Source organism: Mustela erminea, chromosome 6 (genome assembly GCF_009829155.1).
Source record: "Mustela erminea isolate mMusErm1 chromosome 6, mMusErm1.Pri, whole genome shotgun sequence".
NCBI classification, from domain to species: Eukaryota; Metazoa; Chordata; class Mammalia; order Carnivora; family Mustelidae; genus Mustela; species Mustela erminea.
Window position 1 is genome coordinate 89,395,592 of NC_045619.1, and position 18,779 is coordinate 89,414,370.

At 39.7% G+C, this 18,779-nt stretch overlaps 1 protein-coding gene across 3 annotated transcripts; it reads right to left on the bottom strand.

The window, feature by feature from the left end:
* Window positions 1–986: 986 nt before the first annotated feature.
* GTSF1 (gametocyte specific factor 1) lies at window positions 987–17,053 on the bottom strand. Of its 3 annotated transcripts, XM_032348481.1 has the most exons (11): window positions 16,949–17,018; window positions 16,543–16,678; window positions 16,308–16,425; window positions 15,039–15,083; window positions 9,679–9,779; window positions 7,313–7,439; window positions 6,792–6,875; window positions 6,268–6,331; window positions 4,553–4,647; window positions 3,468–3,500; window positions 987–1,200 (listed from the first exon to the last, which is right to left on the bottom strand). In XM_032348481.1, coding segments are annotated over exons 3-10 (534 nt in total). In that variant the 5' UTR covers window positions 16,309–16,425; window positions 16,543–16,678; window positions 16,949–17,018; the 3' UTR covers window positions 987–1,200; window positions 3,468–3,483. The 3 variants fall into 3 exon arrangements, with proteins under 3 accessions (XP_032204372.1, XP_032204373.1, XP_032204374.1); XM_032348482.1 differs by lacking the exon at window positions 16,308–16,425; XM_032348483.1 differs by lacking the exons at window positions 16,308–16,425; window positions 16,543–16,678 and having other exon boundaries at window positions 16,949–17,053.
* Window positions 17,054–18,779: the final 1,726 nt, after the last annotated feature.

Genomic DNA, 18,779 nt, shown 5'->3' on the forward strand with positions numbered 1-18,779 from the left:
TAAGATCACACAGCTAGAAGCAGAAATACCATTGTCCCTGGGCTATCCTGAAACCATTTTTAGGGCCTGCAACTAAATAAACAGTTCTGCTTCTTTTAGGAGAGAACCCTGTGTTGTGTGAGTATCATGAAAGAAGGCATTCCACAGGAGTCTACTCTCCCTTATCTGTTACTCTCAAAAACGCTACATTTGAAATTATCAGTGTCCTTCATCCAAGCCCTTATCTATACCAGATACCCAATCCCTCTCCCTGCAAGATAGATTTAGAACCAAACCAAACCTGAAAAAAACAACCAACCAACCAACCAAAACAAAAACACAAAAATGCACAGATAATCCAAACAAACAACAACAACAAAAAACTTGGTCTGGAGAGATTATGAGGTTTCCTTGTAAGGGTCAACTAAACCAGAGGCTAGCAGAGCCTTGCGTGTTTCAGAAATCTAAGTTCTTATACACACATTCCAGGAGAGTCAGCAGGGCCATCACACATTAAAGGTTTGAAGCTTAATCAAATTTTACACATAGGTGGAAAGCCTATCTCTTCTCCACAAATACACTGTTCCTCTCCTCCATTCCAATCTTCACTCCTACATAATCTACACTTGGTTTGACAGCTAGCACAATTTCTAGCTGGAATGTGGGAGAGACGAAAGAAATAAAAGAAACCTGCTCTAGGTTGGAAATACGCAGGGAGTAAGGTGTTCTAAAGATTCTAAACAAGAATGGGGTGTTTTCCTATCTAAATGCTATCAACGTCTTGAAGACTCTGGATAAGGAGATGTACTGATCAAAAAAGGACCATTCCTATAAATTTTAAAAGAATCTATGTGTAACACAAATACATAGTTACTTTTTCCAACCCAAGTTTCTTGCCTGCTTTAGCTGGATCCTTAAGATAACTTTAAATAATTATGCTTCATTAATGTGAAATGGGATGTGATTTCTGATCTTGGGGCTGCAGGTACTTAACCAAACTATCAAGCTATCTATATTGATGCTTTATTTGAAACAGTTCTGAGTTTGAGGGTTCTTTTCTTGCATCAAATGAGTGAAGACTCAAAGCAGGGAAGAAAAAAAAAGGTACTTGTCAGTTTGAAAGTCACAGACAGTTTATCTTTGTATAATTAGATTAGGAGGAAAAACCATGAAGAACCCATTGGTGGCAGGAAGAAGCAAGAGTCTTCTAGGGTCTGGCATCTGCAAGGAAATGAGAGAAAAAAAGTTCTTAGTTCCTTTCAGTGATAAAAACACCAACCACATCTGATAATAGGCCATATAACTACAACCTGATTAACATCTATTAGTCAGCTGAAGAATCTGACATTGCTTATTGCAGAACAGCAAGTACCTTCTGACGCTTAGCTCTTCAGTACCACTAAGAAACTTGTTAATTGAATCAAAAACATTCTACAAAGAGATCACTGTACAATCCTGTGTCACCAGTTTCACGACCGAGAAGAAAATCAGGACTATCCATACAACTGACTTCTCCAGAAAACTGTGGATTAATTTCAGCTAACGTATATTGATCTTTTTCTCTTCTCATATGCTCTATCTACTCATTAATTCAGTTACATTTTTTGAGCTGTTACAACATACATTAGGGGAATAAAAATTCATATGACATCACCTGCTTTAAGACATTTATCTAGTAAAAAGTAGATTTGTTGATAAAAACATAATGAGATAAAGCATATCAAGTGCAAGGTGAACAAACCCTCTTCATGTATGTGCATTCAAGAAAATCTCCACCAACACTTAAGTTCCTTAAGGGGATAAATCCTATATTCTATTTCTTTTGTGTCTTTCCAAAGAAGCTAGAGAATTCTATAACAACTGGCATTCAAAAAATGATACTTTATTTTTATTAAGAGGATAAAAAATTCTGTGGCTGTTTAAGGATTGTTACCTAACCTAGGATCATTTTTCTCTCCTGATTCCTCAGAGATTATACAGGAAAATACATTTTTAGCATGTAAGGGTTTAATAGTGAAAAGTTCCCAAGGAGAGAAGATGTCAAGTCTTAGGTATTAGAGATAGAAGCTTCTCCTAGGCTTTCACCTTTATTTTTTTTTAAAGATTTGAGAGTGAGAGAGAGAGAGAGACACCATGAGCACATGTACGAGTGGGGACGGGGCAGAGGGAGAAGGAAGCTGCCTTCTCGCTGAGCAGAGAGCCCGATGTGGGGCTTGATCCCAGAAACCTGAGATCATGACCTGAGCCATCAAGGTGCCCCTAGAATATTTATTTCTTGTAATCTCTACACCCAATGTGGGGCTCAAACTCATGACCCCAAGATTAAGAGTTGCATGCTTTCCTGAGTGAGCCAGCGAGATGCCCCCAGACCGTTTGTATTAGGTAGTAATCCGTACTATATGAGAACCAAGCGTCTTGGGCAGTGTGTTGGAGAAGGATTCAAAGTTCACCATTTATCCAGGTGCTGTGTGCTTTCCTGACACACCCCAGTGCTGTCCTGTCTCCTTCCATTCTGGGGCCAAATCCCATTTTCTGGTTCTTCATGTATTTAACAATTTTACAAAACGTACCAAGAAAAATGGCTAGCACCTAGAAGCAACCCATAAATATCATCGTCCATAGTTAAGGGGTATTTGGTTTTAGAATCTCTTTTCTGCTTCCCACCAGAAGAAACATCAGTTTAGGTATAAAATGAACCCTAACTCACTGGAGATCCATCTGCTTCACTGCCCAGAGGAAGTGAATGAACTGGAAGGCAAGAGGCCAATTACTCACTCCTTAAATAAATATTCACAGGGGGCTTACTATCTGCAAGACAGTGAGGACATAGTCTCTTTCCTAGCCTAACAATATTCCTTTTGGCAGGAGCAATACGGCTGAGCAACCTCAGCCAAAAAAGCATTGGAAGAATCAAATTTGGCTCTTCCATAGTCACACAGGGTTACCTCAAGGAAAGGTTTCATCTTTAGAAAGTGAAAGATTTTAGGCTCTTCATACAGATTTTGTAAGATCTTGCGAAATCAAATATTCAGATAAGATCAACAGTGCAAGCTTCTTAGAGACCCCAAACTTTTAACTGCTCATTAAAAAGAGTATGAATTTTTTGCTGAGTGTTAAACTGTACTGCACAGGGGAAGAATTGCAGAGCAGTGAAGCACAGCTGTCTGATTAATCTCAGTCCATTAAAAAGGCATGATAGATCTAGAATGCAACTTTGATTAAAAAAAAAAAAGAAAAAGAAAAAGGAAAAAGGCAGTGTGTACTAACGTTAGGGAAAACAACTTGGCATGTTAACAGAATTCTAATTTAACCAGTAAATGCTTATTCATTAGAGCCATAACAGAAGCTATATACTTAAAAAACACAGGCACACACAAAGCTTTAATTTGATACCATAATCTGAAAGAAAATTGGACCCGAATTGCTTTATGTCCAGTTAAATCTTGCTACTATCTGAAGAGATAGAGAAATAAAACTGAAACACTTACTTGATGAGATATTCAGTTACTGTGCATTTCCATCTATGGAGTAGAAATATTTCAAAATAAATACACCATGACAATTGAAATTCACTCCTTCCCCTATTCTTACTAAACACAAATGACTTATTCTTGGGGTATACTGAATTACAATATAAAAGTGAAAGAATTTAAAATTAGTGATTGGATTCTGTTCAAGAGCATGGAAAAGAATACTTTATTACCTATCAAGCCTTTAGGCATATGATTTAGTGATCTCATTTTTAGGGAAATTCAAGTACCCAAAGGAAAATATTTTATTTTTTTAAAAAGATTTTATTTATTTATTTGGCAGACACAGATCACAAACAGGCAGAGAGGCAGGTTAGGGGGGGAGAAAGCAGGCTCCCCGCTGAGCAGAGAGCCTGATGTGGGGCTCGATCCCAGGACCCTGGGATCGTGACCTGAGCTGAAGGCAGAGGCTTAACCCACTGAGCCACCCAAGTGCCCCAAGGAAAATATTTTAAAGGAAGTCCTCTAGCCACCTAAAAAATTAGGTCAAACAGTAGCACAGACTGAATCAAGGGAATCTGCATTTGAGGGCAACATTAGGAAAGTTTGTATTAAATAAAAATGATAGTATTTTGGGTATTCCATATGTGGGGATTTATCAGGGTGATATGATATGAATTTAGTACCTATTTACTCACATTTTCTTTCTACTCATTTCCTTTTAGCTCTCTGCAATACAATTTCTAATCCCAGTTTCTACTGATATTATACCTTGAGTGTCAGCGATGAATTCCTACTACCCGATATCAGTAGACTTTTCACTGTCTCCAAATTTACCCAAGGTATTTGATGTCAGCGGCCGTCCGGTTTGAAAATATTCTTTTGGAATTTTTTTTGTATTTTCTTATTCATAATTTCCTGCTACTAACTGGGGCAGGGACTAGGGTGGAGTGAGGTGCTCAGAATGCAAAATCTGAGGAGGTACTCACTCTCGGGGTCATCTGAGGTAATGAGTTCACACTGAATATGTCTTTGAAGAATCAAAACCAACTGTATTCAGCACAATGAAAAGAGTAAAAGCATGTTGCCTTTATTTCACTTACTGTTTTTCCATGGCAGAACATATGGCAGAGACTTAGGAACACGCATGCCTGAAGCCAGGTTACTCTTATGTTCCACAACTATGTTGCTTGCAGGGCTGCAAAAAAAAAAAGACAAATTTGCCTATGCCAGCATATCTATATTCCTCAGGCAGGCACACACAAGACAATCAAAATGTGTTTTTTGTAATTTGGGGGAAAACAGCAAACTACATTCTGAAATGTAAACACATTTCCATCAAAACATTCTTGCAATTAGAATGATTACTACTTCTCTGAAAAGCTCACTGTTTTGTACAAGCATTAAGATGGGTCTCACCATTTTCATTTTCCAGAAATTGAGATAAACAGCAATGCCATCTACTGTTCAGCTGTATGACAGGCTCATCAGCTCACTCAATAAATGTAAGAGACAAAATAAAATGCCAAGACAACTAAGCCAAAGGCAACAAATCTCACAGAACTGAGGTAAAATTAATACTGTACTATTAAAATTCATCTTTAAGTTTTTCCATCTTAGTGCACACACAAAATAAGGTACATGTACAATTACCAACTCATCTTTGGAGCTAAGAAATAAAAATTGGTAAGTATTCTATTTGGGGAAAAAATGGAAGTCTCGCATCTCATTCCTTTGTTTTCTGATCCATAAATATTCTCATCTCTGAATATCTGAAACTTGATCTTTTTTTTTTTTTTTAAAGATTTTATTTCTTTGTCAGAGAGAGAGAGAGAGCGCAAGCACGTGCACAAGCAGGCAGAGGTGGAGAGAGAAGCAGGCTCCCTCCAAGCAAGGAGCCTGATTCGGCACTCGATCCTAGGACCCTGGGATCATGACCTGAGCCGAAGGCAGCAGCTTAACTGACTGAGCCACCCAGGCATCCCTGAAACTTGATCTTTTAAGGTTTGAAGATGAAGTAGTAATGAGAAATCTCATAGATTTAAGTTAGACAGAGGGGTGCCTGGGTGGCTCAGTCGGTTAAGTGGTTAAGTATCTGACTCTTGATCTCAGATCAGGTTTTGATCTCTGGCTTATGAGTTCAAGCCCCACACTTAGATACAAAATCAGAGGAGATGCATTTTCTTCCCTATCCAATAGGTACTCTGGCTTGCCCAATTTCAAATTAAGAACTTTTTTTTTTTTTTTTAAAGATTTTATTTATTTATTTGTCAGAGAGGGAGAGAGAGTGAGCACAGGCAGACAGAATGGCAGGCAGAGGCAGAGGGAGAAGCAGGCTCCCTGCGGAGCAAGGAGCCTGATGTGGGACTCGATCCTAGCACGCTGAGATCATGACCTGAGCCGAAGGCAGCTGCTTAACCAACTGAGCCACCCAGGCGTCCCCAAATTAAGAACTTTTAAGTTTATTTTTCCTTAGACACTAATTACCCAGAGAGGTGTCGTTGGAGAATATTTTCCAAAGCATTAAAATAGTGCCAACTCAGCAAAAAACCCAACTTAGACATAAGAATGTCTGGTGCCACTGTCTCCCTTGCTAGACTGTAAACTAGTATTTCTGTGTTCCCACAGGGATTAACACAAACCATGTGGCCTTTTTATGAATTGAGGAATAAAGAAAAAAAAATAACCCATCAAAACTAAGTTACCACCAAGTAACATCATTAACGAAAGAAACCAAACCATGCTTTGGTGGCTTCTTTTGGTACCAGAGCACTTAGATTTTGGGAGGCAGTGCTGGGAATGAGCCTATTTCATTTACCTGTTGTTGCCACAGTAGTTGGCTGTGCCCCAGACAAATGGGGTGCTGGTCTGTTCCCACAGATCTGCCAAAGAAAGCAAGACATAGTTTGTGGCATCCCTAGGTAAAACACCAGTTTATGCTAGTTGAATCTGTAAGTTGGGAAATAATACACCTAAGCTTAGAGAAGCAAGTAAAAATTGATCAAGTACCTGCCGAAGTGACACAGTAGCAGGAATTTAATTGAAGGATATAAATGCAAGCAACATAAATAATAATAAACGTGCCCAGTAACAACCAAACACAGATGGTACAACACAATTTATGGAAAAGGCAGTTGTAAAGAAGTGCTTTTTCCAATCGAGAGGGATAGTCTGTTCCACATGCCTGCACAGTGATACAAATGTGCTCATTTGGAGGCCCAATAAAAATAATAAGGCGTTCTGAACATGGGATGCTCATAAAAAAGGAAAATCTTCCTTCTGCCTAAACTAAATGACTTGAGATTCAGACATTATGAAAAATAAGATGTAGGTACAATCCACCTTTATCCCAATCTTCATCGCAAGGAGGGCACTGCCATGTGCTCTCAGCCAGAGTCTCTTGTCCAAGGTTCCTGGTTTGGTTGACTGCAAGATAATAAGGATTCTGATGTAAGAAGGGGACATCGTCAGGTTATTATTTTTAAAGGGGTTAAGTGGCTTAAAAGCTTTCAGGGTAGCCTAATAGGTCTTTGTTTCTGAAAAATGGATGCTATGAAAGCTAAACAGAGGTCTTATCCCCTTGCTGACAGAAGAAAAAGCAGAAACAAGGATGTTTACCATATTTACGGCAAAAAAGGATTTTTATTTTTAGATAAATTGGTAAGATGGATCAGGTTGTTCAGAAGAGAAAGCAGTCTGATAAACACAGCCTGACAACCTTTTACGGATGAGATAAAATACTCAAGGGCAGAAAGGTACTATTCTTCTGAAATGATGAAAGCCAAAAATCAAGCTGACAACGCAGCGTAATACAAATCGGAAGGGGCTAACCTGTAGGATGGAAACCTTTCAGCTAGTCTTACCAACATCCTGCTCAATACAACTTTTATCATCACAGCTTGAGATATGATGACTGATTTCGGCCCGAGGAACCTGGTGACGAGCATTGAAGGGACAAGTAGCCAATTTGTTTGCGACATCAGGATGATTCTGTGGAAAAAAATTAAGGGGTCTGTCAATTCTTTCTCTTCAGATTCAAAGGGAGTGGCCTAGCCTTACTCTATAAATGACTCCCCTAAAATCTCGCAATAAACTTGCCGCTTAACTGTGGTAGGTAAACTCACGGTAGAAAATTAAGAGGGAATAAATTATTTCTCACTTACACAGACTGTACAGATGACCTCAAACTCATCAAAATGTAAGCTTCTTTATTATGTTCATAGAGACCGACAACACAGATACTGAGTTCACAGTGACTTTTATAAGGAAGTAAATAGTGAATTTAAAATTGGTTATTTAAGATTTTATTTACTTATTTGACAGAGAGAGGGACAGTGAGAGAGGGAACACAAGCAGGAGGAGTAGGAGAGGGAGAAGGGATCTTGACCTGAGCTGAAGGCAGCAGGCGCTTAATGACTGAGCCAGCCAGGCACCCCAGGATTGGGTATTTGAACCACATTTCTCAGGGTCCCAAGACTGGCAAAACAGCCTGTAATCGTGGAACTCTCTGGATGTCTCTGAAGGGTGATATTCAGGAAACAGTAACAAGAAAACCTACTCTTAGTCCGTACTGCAGGCCAGCCCTGCTACCGCTATGCAACAGTGCTGGCAAACAGCTGTGGGGAGGGAGCCCTAGAAGAAGCTGGCTGAGGAGTTTTCAGATTAACACAGGGATACTTATTTAAAGTAATGGTGCCTGAAATGGTGCTGTGGAAAATTTGACATTTATTTCAACTATTTCATAAAGGAAAAGCCCAAATGGGAGAGGCTGCTTGCTGATCAAGTTCTTTACTTTAAGACAAAACAAAAAAAACCAAAGTGCTTAATATCACCCAAATCCTACAGGAAGCATATCAGGTATTAAGAAGTTGATTTATTAGAAGGAACAAAACATTTATCACAAATTATACTCAAAAGAGTAAAAATAATGTGAAGTGGGAGGACGCTAAGAAAAAACAGAGGATGAAGAAAATTATGAGGGCAGTTACCTCCATGATTTTCATAAGGGATACTGAGCTTTCCAGTGCAGAGAGTTTTGCGGTCAAAGATCAAGAGGTTTAGAAGAGGGGAGTGAAAGGGGTGCCTGGGTGGCTCAACTGGTTAAGCATCTGACTCCTGATTTCAGCTAAGGTCATGATCTCATAGTCCTGAGATGAAGCCCTGGGTTGGGCTCTGAGCTGGGCATGGTGACTACCTAAGATTCTCTTTCTCTCTCCTTCTCCCTCTGCTCCTCCCCCTCTTCCCCCCGAAGTGCACATGCTTTCTTGCTCCCTCAACAAAGGAAAAAAGTGAGTTAAAGAAAATGTCTTTTTATTGCTTGGTTTTCTTTCCCAAGAAAGGGGAAATGTTTGTCCTTGGGGACATGTTTGCAATCCTAGGGGAAGAAGTTGTGGTGGGATCTGGGGGCCCACATTATCCAGGTGCAAATTTAAGGGATCCTTGCTCTAGAGATTTAAAAGAGCTGCAGAAATGATCAACAATGGCATCATAATCATGTCATTAGGACTGCAAAAGAACACAAAAGGATGTTAATGCATACATGAATTATATGGAGTTTGGATTAAATACCAAAAATGCTGTCCAAGCATAAATCCTGCAGACCTTTGGCCTTTGTATCTGACATCTGTATTCTAACAATCCTTACAAAGTGCCTCAATTAGTCTGCTAGCTTTAAAGTAGTTTATGTCATCTAAGACTACAAAAGAGTGACCAGAAAAAAAAAAAAAACTCTGCCTAGTTGTCTCCCACCCCCACCAAAAGATGCTTCAACTAAAGACTGAAACTTGGAGAAACCATTATTTTTAGGAATAATCTAACCTCTAGCTGCTCAACTTCTCTAAAAATTCCAAGCAAAAATAAAGATAAATGTATTATGGCACTCAAACCTTATCAGGACAACGAACACATAGAATTCACAAGGCAAAAGGGATTTCTCATTGCTAGCCAACATTACTGTTTCCTCTGTTTTATAAAGTGTGAGAAGAGTATATAGAGGACGCTCTGTCACTAGTTAGGTAGAAAAAAACAGAAACAAGAAAACACGTATGTACCCAAAGAAATGGACTCATTTCTATAAATTTGGCATTTAACACAGAAGTGTTAATGCCCAAACCAAGTCTGGCATTAAATTAAAACATTTTTGCTAAAATTATATGATACTGTCAAAATTTGGCTTTTTAAAAGAACTCAAGAGGTCATTACAAGGAAAATTATGAAAATAATGTCTTACCTTTCTGCACTTGATAAGATGATAAGGAAACCTGCAGGCCCTGATCTGGTGGTTTTTATCATAGGGGCATTGTAATAGCTTTTCAGGGTCCAGGGAATCGACTGAAAGAGAGAAGGGAAGGATAAACATACAGCTTAAGCTTTAAGCCTTTGTAAAACCACGGTATTCCAGGCACACTGGATTTTTCAACAGAGTCTACAAGAATAGAACAAGACAGTCTTTACAACAACTTGGAATTTAAAAAAAAAGGGTGACTAAACATTTAAACATGAAAACATAACTCCAAGATAAAACTGTATTACCAACAAATCTTCCTAAGTACAGCAAAACAAGCTATCATGGGATAGGATCTTGGCTCGTATTTAGTTGTATATAAATTCATTTTACACTAAAGGTAACCAACAATGAAAAGAATAATAAAGTTACATGAAATGATATCCTCTTTTTCTTCCTAGAAGTGCTAATTCAGGGTCATTCTTATCTCTAGCTAGCCTAACCAAAGCCTCTCAACCAGTATGCTAAAGTTAGAATGGATGGTGTGCCCATATATTGATGCAGGCTACCTGTGCACACATGCCTCCTGTCCCCACCAGTCATTTCTAGGGCAAGTTAAGGGCAATTAATCCCCTTTGCCAGCATTCTTGTCTATTTACTAGTATGTTATGACATGAAAAAAGATCAGTTATAAGCTCTACAGAAGCTTGATAGATGATTTCTTTTTCATCTGTCTGCTTGGACTTATTACTGTAAGTAGTTCTTGATCTTGATTACGCTCGATACCTCTCAAAAGAAACCAATACCTTTATCAGATAGGGTGGTTTTATTTTTCATAGTTTGGCACACAGATGAGAAAAAAATCAGAGAATTCTTTAATCTAGTGATTATCAAGTTAGACAGATGAAAAAATAATCTGTAAAAACAGAATGTGCTAAGTTTAAGATAACTGCAGACATATGGGGATGCTCTGTGAAAGAAAGCCTCTAACCTAGATCATTCTACTTAAAACTTCCCTTAGAAGACTATACTTTCAGAAATCATCTCTATAGTTACTAAACAAGTTTCTCTAAATGTGTAAAGCTACACGTAGGCTTTACAAATTTTAGCAAGCTTGATTAAGGAAGGGAAATTAAATGGTTAAACACATTCTCAATATATTATGGGGACAAAAGGTGACCTAATAAAATGCTGTTACCATCATTGAAGGCAAAGATAAAAATGAAATAAGATAAACAATTCACATTTGATAAGGAGCTTATAAACCAGGAGACTGCTATGAGAATCAGAAGCCAGTGGGGAATTGAAACAGACAGTTTCACTGGAGGAGTGGTAAACATGGAATAAATTGCTAACCATGATCGTGATGCAAATGAGCCAGAAAGGTGATCTGAAGGACAGAATGAATAGGAAGGAAAAGTCTTAGAGGACAAGCAAGTTTATTATGCCAACCAGGCTCATCCTGACCAGCAATTTTTTCACATTTCTGAAGCTTCAGGACACCCAGGGACAGTTTACAGATACAATTCTTATTACTTTCCCTTCACTTAATCCTTTCCATCACGAGCAAATATTAGGCCATGTCACCAGCTGACAGACTAGACATACCTTATGATTCATACACATTATGCTGCCCATACAGTGACATATATCACAGTTGGTAATGATGACTTCCTACCATAATGTTTTATTTCTTGGCCTCTGGTAACTTAGGTTAGCTCTAAACTGTTTTTCTAGATTAAAAAAATTTTATTTTATTTTTAATTAAAAGTTTTTAATGGTGGCAAAAATATACATAACATATAACTTAATGTCTTAATTAATTTTAAGTGCATAGTTTGACAGTGTTAAGTATAGTCACATTGTTATGCAACCAGTTTCCAGACTTTTTCATCTTGCAAAACTGAAACTCAATATCCATTAAGCAATAATTCCCCATTCTCTCCTCTCCCCAATCCCTGGCAACCACTAATTCCACTTCTTGTTTCTATGAGTCTATTTCAGATACTTTATGTAAGTAAAATCACAGTGTAGGTATTTTTTTGACTGACTTATTTAATTTAGCATAATGTTCTCAAGGTTCAACCATATTGTAGCATGTGACAGGATTTCCTGTACCTATTTTGCTATTTGTTTTTTTTCTTTAAGTTTTTATTTATATTTTTTAGTAATCTCCACCTCCAGTGTAGGGCTTGATCTCATGACCCTGAGATCAAGAGTTGTATCTGCCTTCAACTGAGCCAGCCAGGTGCCTGCCTTTTTTTTTTTTTTTAAACTTCATATATCTTGGAGCTCCTTCTGTATCAGGATATAAAAAGAATATTAAAAAAAAAACCAAAACCCCCAAACCAAACCAAACAGGAATACTTTAGTGCTGCATATGGATGTGCCATGGATTCTTTTTCTTTTTTTTTAGATTTTATTTGAGAATGAGAAAGAGAGAGAGAGTACCAGAGGGGAGAGGGTCAGAGGGAAAAGCAGACTCCCCACTGAGCAGGGAGCCCGATGCAGGATTTGATCCTGGGACTCCAGGATCATGACCAGAGCTGAAGGCAATTGCTTAACCAACTGAGCCACCCAGGTGCCCATGTGCCATGGATTCTTAATAATTTCTCTTACTGATGGACATTTAGAGGTCATTTCCAGTTTTTTACTGTTATATAAAATGCTGTGACTAACAATCTGGTAAATGCTTGTGTTCTAGGAGTATTTCTCTTGGGAAGATACCCAAAAGCACTGCATTGAGGTCTATGTGCATTTAAAGTAACAAATACTTTGTACTTGTAATAAGTACTATCAAACTGCTCATCACAAATTCTATCTGGCTTTTGGGGAATACAACTTAATTGCGGAAATAGAGTAGGCCCTGTGGACAAGCTCTCTCCAAAACCACAGACTCAGACGTTTCTTACACCTTGATAGGGCCTGAAACCCAGGGGGAGAAATGGAGGAAACTTCATAGAAATAGGAAAGGAGACCTGACAAAAGTTTCATCAGTTAAGAGGTACAGTCCCAAACAGAAGCTGGAGAGCTTTAGATCAGATTAAGATTATAGTTGAAGGACGCCTGGGTGGCTCAGTTGGTTAGGCAACTGCCTTCGGCTCAGGTCATGATCCCGGAAGTGCTCAGATCGAGTCTCCCACGAGGCTCCCAGCTCTGCAGGGAGTCTGCTTCTCCCTCTGACCTTCTCCCATCTCATGTTCTCTCTCTCTCTCTCTCTCAAATAAATAAATAAAATCTTAAAAAGAAAAAAATATTATAGTTTAAGGTCAATTTGGGAAGAAGATCAAGTATATCCTAAGGCAGTGTTAAATTACTTGGGGACTCTGTTAAAATGCAGATTCTGATTCAAAAGGTCTGGGACCGGGCCCAGAGATTGTGCATTTCTAACAACTTCCAGGTGATATTTTTCTAAGAAAAAAAATTATGGCTGAAAAAAGTAAAGAATGAGAGACATAAAGAGGAGTTGTTGCTTTCTAATTTAATGGAGTAGTAAGCTTCTAGGAATAAATATAAATCTACCTATGTCACATGGAATTCCAGGTTTACATTAAAGTATCTTTAAAAAATTTTTTAAAGATTTTTTTATTTATTTGACAGAGAGAGAGAGAGAGAGAGAGAGAGAGAGAGAGGTCACAAGTAGGCAGAGAGGTAGGCAGAGAGGGGGAAGCAGGCTCCCTGCTGAGCAGAGTGCCCGATGCAGGGCTTGATCCCAGGATCTTGGGATCATGATCTGAGCCGAAGGCAGAGGCTTTAACCCACTGAGCCACCCAGGTACCCCCATTAAAGTATCTTTTTAAAATATTTTGCCTATTGGGACACCTGGGTGGCTCAGTTTGTTAAGCGGCTGCCTTCGGCTCAGGTCGTGATCCCAGAGTCCTGGGACTGAGTTCCACATCCGGCTCCTGGCTCAGCAGAGAGCTTGCTTCTCCCTCCCACTCTGCCTGCTGCTCTCCCTGCTTGTACTAGGCCTCTCTGTTAAATGAATAAATAAAACCTTAAAAAAATTCTTTAAAAAAAAAAAATTTTCCTATGTATTTGAGAGACAGAGTGAGAGAGCACACAAGCAAGGAAAGGGGCAGAGGGAGAAGCAGGCTCCCCACCAAGCAGAGAGGGCTCAATCCCAGGACTCCAGGATCATGACCCAAGTTGAAGGCAGACACCTAACCGACTAAGCCATCCAGGTGGCCTACATTAATGTATCTTAAGAAAAACTAAGGAGGTAGGGGAGGGAGCCCTAAGGCAGACCAAGAAGAATCAGTTTTCTAGATCAATGATTCTCAAAGTGTGGTCCTCAGATCAGTAGCCTCAACTGAGAACATGTTAGAATTGCAGATTCCAGAGCCCCAGACCTTCTAAATCAGAAATTCTGGGGGTAAGCAACAACAACAACAAAACACACAAAAAACCCCAAACCAACCAACCAACCAACCAAACATACAAATTCTGGGTTAAGTCCAGCAAGCTAGTTTTAACAAACTCCCCAGGTGATCTTGCTGCATGCTCAAGTTTGAGAATCTCTGATGTAGATATTTAATGAAGACTATTTCCATATAATTATCGGTGATTAAGATTCTTTGAAGGTAGAATGGAACTAAAAAATACCCTTTAGTTGGAACTTATTAACTCCAAAGAGACTCTGAACAATACAGCAAAGTAAGAAACAAAGTAGGCCCTGTTGTCAAGTTTCATCCACTCACTGATGCCATTGTTCCTTAAATTTGGTCAGGATCTAGAAACCATAGTGCCTTATGGTATCCAGTGTGGCACTGCTTATGAATAACGTGTGACTCTCTCCCTAACTATGTCACCTTGGACAAATCGGTTAATCCAGGTTCTGTTTTCTCAGATGTAAAATCCAAACATTAAATGAAATGATTTTTTCAGTCTCTTTTGTTTCTACATTTGTATTATTCTAGATGCTAGCTTCCTTCTGACTTCTTGGGCCATCTAAGATTCCTGAATCACTTGAGAAATAAGAACTCTTCATAGGATTTCTTTAACCCCAAGAACTCAATGTATATCAGCATTATTAAGAATATCATATTGTCCCTCATAATAGAAAACAGAGGTTATAGTTACTATCCCCTTGTCTTTAATAGGAGAAACTGAAGTTCTAAAGAAATTATGTTTCATTTAATAAAAATATAGTTTAACACAGATGACCCAGCTGTAGCCTTTTCAAAGACTGATAGATTTCAAGTGTCTTATTTCAAATTTGGGAACTTCTCTACCACCACACAGACAACCTCAGCAGTTGACGGAGAAATGTGAATCTTTCCAAACACACCCTAAGAGTCTTGTCAGACATAAAACTATATGTAAGGAATTTAACTTATTTTCTAAAAACAGTAAGAAGTACATACTGTAAGTTTCTTCCATGTTGGAAATGAAGAAGCTGAATCCAAGCACTGAGGGGGGAAAAAAAAGCAGTGGTTCAGTAAATAGGACTACTAATTTAAAGTGTATTCAGGTGATAAGATAGTGTACTTTAAGTGCCATTACAACAACCTGTCACTGTTTACCATCCATTAGGGTTGGTATTTAACATTAAAGGGGCCAAGTCAAGACCACAAGGGTACTACTATTTAAACTTTAGGATAAACATAGGAATAAGGTACTCTTTTAAAGCTCTCCTCTGAAGTTCTTAAAAATACAGGATGGACAGGCTGCCAGTCTTGCTCTCTCCTGGCACCTGGGGAATGCTGGAAGTCTAGGTCCACCAGTATGTACTTAGTCCATCCAATAAGCCCAGAGACATTGCTAGCTTACTATTTTTTGAAAAAGATTTTATTTATTCATTTGAGAGAGAAAGAGAGTGAAAGCGTGAGCAGTGGGGAGTAGGGAGTGGGAGAAGCAGACTCCCCGCTGAGCAGGGAGCTTGATGTGGGGGCCCCATGCCAGGACTCTTAGATCATAACCTGAGCTGAAGGTAGTCACCTTACTGAACCACCCAGGTACCCCTAGCTTACTAGTTCTATGACTTCTCTAAATATGATCAGGAAGTGTCACACTTACTCCAGTGATGCTTCACCTCCCCTCTCCTCCACCAATCCCATATACAAAAATGGACAGACTTTCGGTTAAATCTCTCCAGTTAGTAGTCACTCCCTCTAAGCACTGAGGGAAAACTTCTGATTGTTAGGATTTAACGACTATCCATTTTATGGATAATACAGTAATAAAAGAACAAGTCTGTAACAGAAATGTGGAAGATAGACGACAAGAAATGATCCTGTAGTTTGAATCCTCTTCTACCGAAGATCTCCCCCCCTTTAGCACTGTGATTAAATAAACTAATCATTATGGGAAAAAACTGAATTTATATAAGACCATTCTCATAGGAAACTTCTGAAAATTAGCTAGGGTTACAGTTGTTGTCTCTAGGGCAAGCTCCCCTTTGGCCCATCTTACAGTTCCACACCCCTTCCCCCCATTCTATGACATAAGCAGCCCTGGAATCTGCGGTAGGAAATACAAGTGATCAGCTGGAACTCTAGCTTGGTAATTTGCCACACAGCCTATTTGTTAATAACATTTACTAACGAAACTGCTGGAAAAAATTTTTTTTTCATGTCTGGATTAAGAAATTCTAACTTTCCTTTTGGCAACTTTTACTTATACTTTATACTTACTTATTAACTATAAGATGTTTGGAAGGAAGAACCAAGTATTATGTTCCCTGATTTTAAGGTATTTATAGAGGAACAATCAGCACGAGATTCAGCAACTTACGGAAAGCCAGCCTGAACTCTGGGGGCAAAAAGACTAATTACAGTAGATTCAGGGTACTGAAATCCACAGCTTTATCATTCAGCCGTGTCCACTTAAGTATCTTCCGTACCAAACTGTTAACAGGCGATTCTTTACCTTGTCCCTAGTACTAGACCGCGGTGAAACGGATAAATTACGCGATGCAGTCAAGTTTGGGGGCTGGATGTAGTCTGAAGCAACTGGTTAAACTCCTAACAGAGCTGGGCTCTTGGTAAAACAATCCTTTTTCTTCCTTCAAACAAAACAATCGGAGGAGATTTAAGCAATGGGACTAAACAGGAGGTGGGGAAGGTGGTTAACTTAAAACAATGTACACAGAGGAGGCAGGGAGGCCCTCGAGGGGGCTGGCGGCGGCTGAACCACACGTAGCAGAGCTGAGAACCCACAAGGCCCAAGGCTACAGGCTGGCGGAAAGGGAAGACATCAGGTGGTGAAGGTATCCCAGAACCCTAAAGGTGAGTGTTTGTGGAGGCCCCAAGCCAGGCGGGGACGTCTTTCTTACCTCGGTCGAGACACGTTCTCTCCACAGCCGCTTTCTCCCCGCATCGGCGCCCAGCAACGCTCACTTCCGCCCCTGACGTTAGGGGGTGGGGCCCCCACTTCCTATGACGCTGGTCTAGGCTCCGCGGGAGCCAAGGGGACCCTCCCTCCCAGGCCTTCCCGGGCCACGGCGCCTTGGCCCGTTCTCACTCTTCCCGTTCCACTTCCTCGGGCCATTCTCCTATTTCAGCCCCTGCTTGTGGGGTCTCTGGAATGATAGTGGCCTTGCGTGGGTGAAACTCACCCAAAGCCTTCCCGGGGCTTTGTGGCGGCCATCTTAGGAAAGAGAGTGAGGGCTTAGATACGGGCACCGCGCAGGGGAAGGGGACTGGCTGGTGTCGGCTGCTGGCTGGGAGGAAGCCTTGTTTGTGGAAGTTGCTTAGCCAAAATAACCAAGGAGGGGAAGCTAGTTTTCGTTTAGCAAACATTGTAGAATCTTAAAATCCAAACGTCAGTAGTAGTAAGAATGCTTGGAGGAAGGATGCCCTAGTTAGATTAAAGGGAGTCAGACTTGAGGAGAGAGCTCAATGCTCAGTGAAGAGTTGGGAGAGGTGAAGAGGGCCAAAAAGTTATAACTTGATAATGGAAACCCAAATATAGATTGCAAGTCTTGTGGAAACGGTGACACACACACGTATAAACAGTTTTGTCCCTGAGGTGCTTAGGAAACTAGGCCTAAAGAGGATGAAAGGCGAAATGGCAGTATAACATGCCAAAAATGTGGTCACGACTGGAAACTTACGTTAGGAAGAAATCAGTGGGGCCCCACGATGAGCTGGGAAGGATTTATAGAAAAAAGAGACCGTGTCCTTTGAAAGCTAGACAGAAAAAAAAAGGAAGATGTTGAACTACGGATAGATCTGGTGATACTGGTTTTCAAAACCAAGAAAATAAAATTAACAAAATATGAAAACAAAATATGATAAATTTTTGTACTATCCAAGGTGCAGGAGGCAGTATGGGAGATCAGTCTGAGTGCTCAATTATTGAGACTTTTGGAACATTTCAGTGGTTTCTAGAGCCTAAGTGTGACTTCGGAGAATTTGTCCTGATAGCAAGAACTGAATATAACTTATGAGACTATTTAGTAAACATAGATTGTTACCTTTTCTTTTTCTTTTTTTAAGATTTTATTTATTTAGGGGCACCTCGGTGGCTCTGTGGTCCCAGGTGTCCCTATCCAGTTGGTGGTGGTGGTGATTGTTTTTAAAGATTATCAGCCCTTGGGCTGAGGAGAGTGTGCTTCATAGTATTTGGCTCATATTAAGACCCTAAAAAGAAATGTGTTGTTAGACGCCCTGCCCAAGCCATTCATGTAGGCTAGTGGTTTTTAATCTTGTCTGTACATTAGAATCATCTGGGGAGCTTTTAAGGCATACTATGCCAAGTTCCTTTTCCAGACCAATTAATCAGAAAGGGCTGAGCATAGTTATTTTTAAAAAGCTTCCCAGATGATTCTAATATGCAGTCAGGGCTGAGAACCACTGACCTAGGCACTGTTTTGAATTTAGGAAATCTATTCTTTCACCCGAGTAGCCTGCATAATTCCTGTGAAGGAGGATCAAGCTGTTAAAGTGCTTCTTGAAAGATAATAGCTAAGAACGAAAGCTTCATTGCAAGCTTAGCACAAAGCATTTTAGAGAAAGCTGCTGTTTTGGTAAATCAGTTTCAGATTGTTAGGAATATCTTAATCTTTCTGAAATCCTAAACCTCTGAATTTATCACATCATTCATGCAGATTGGTGCAGCCAATGTGATTTGAAGTGAAATGTGATTTTTCAGGCTGTAAATTG

Bases quoted from the DNA above. Each gene is read 5' to 3' on its own strand.
- GTSF1 (XM_032348481.1), bottom strand. The intron at 9,780-15,038 runs GTATGTACTTCT...TCTCTCTTTCAG, and splicing joins CAACATGGAAGAAACTTACA to TCGATTCCCTGGACCCTGAA. The intron at 7,440-9,678 runs GTAAGACATTAT...TTTTTTCCACAG, and splicing joins ATCTTATCAAGTGCAGAAAG to AATCATCCTGATGTCGCAAA.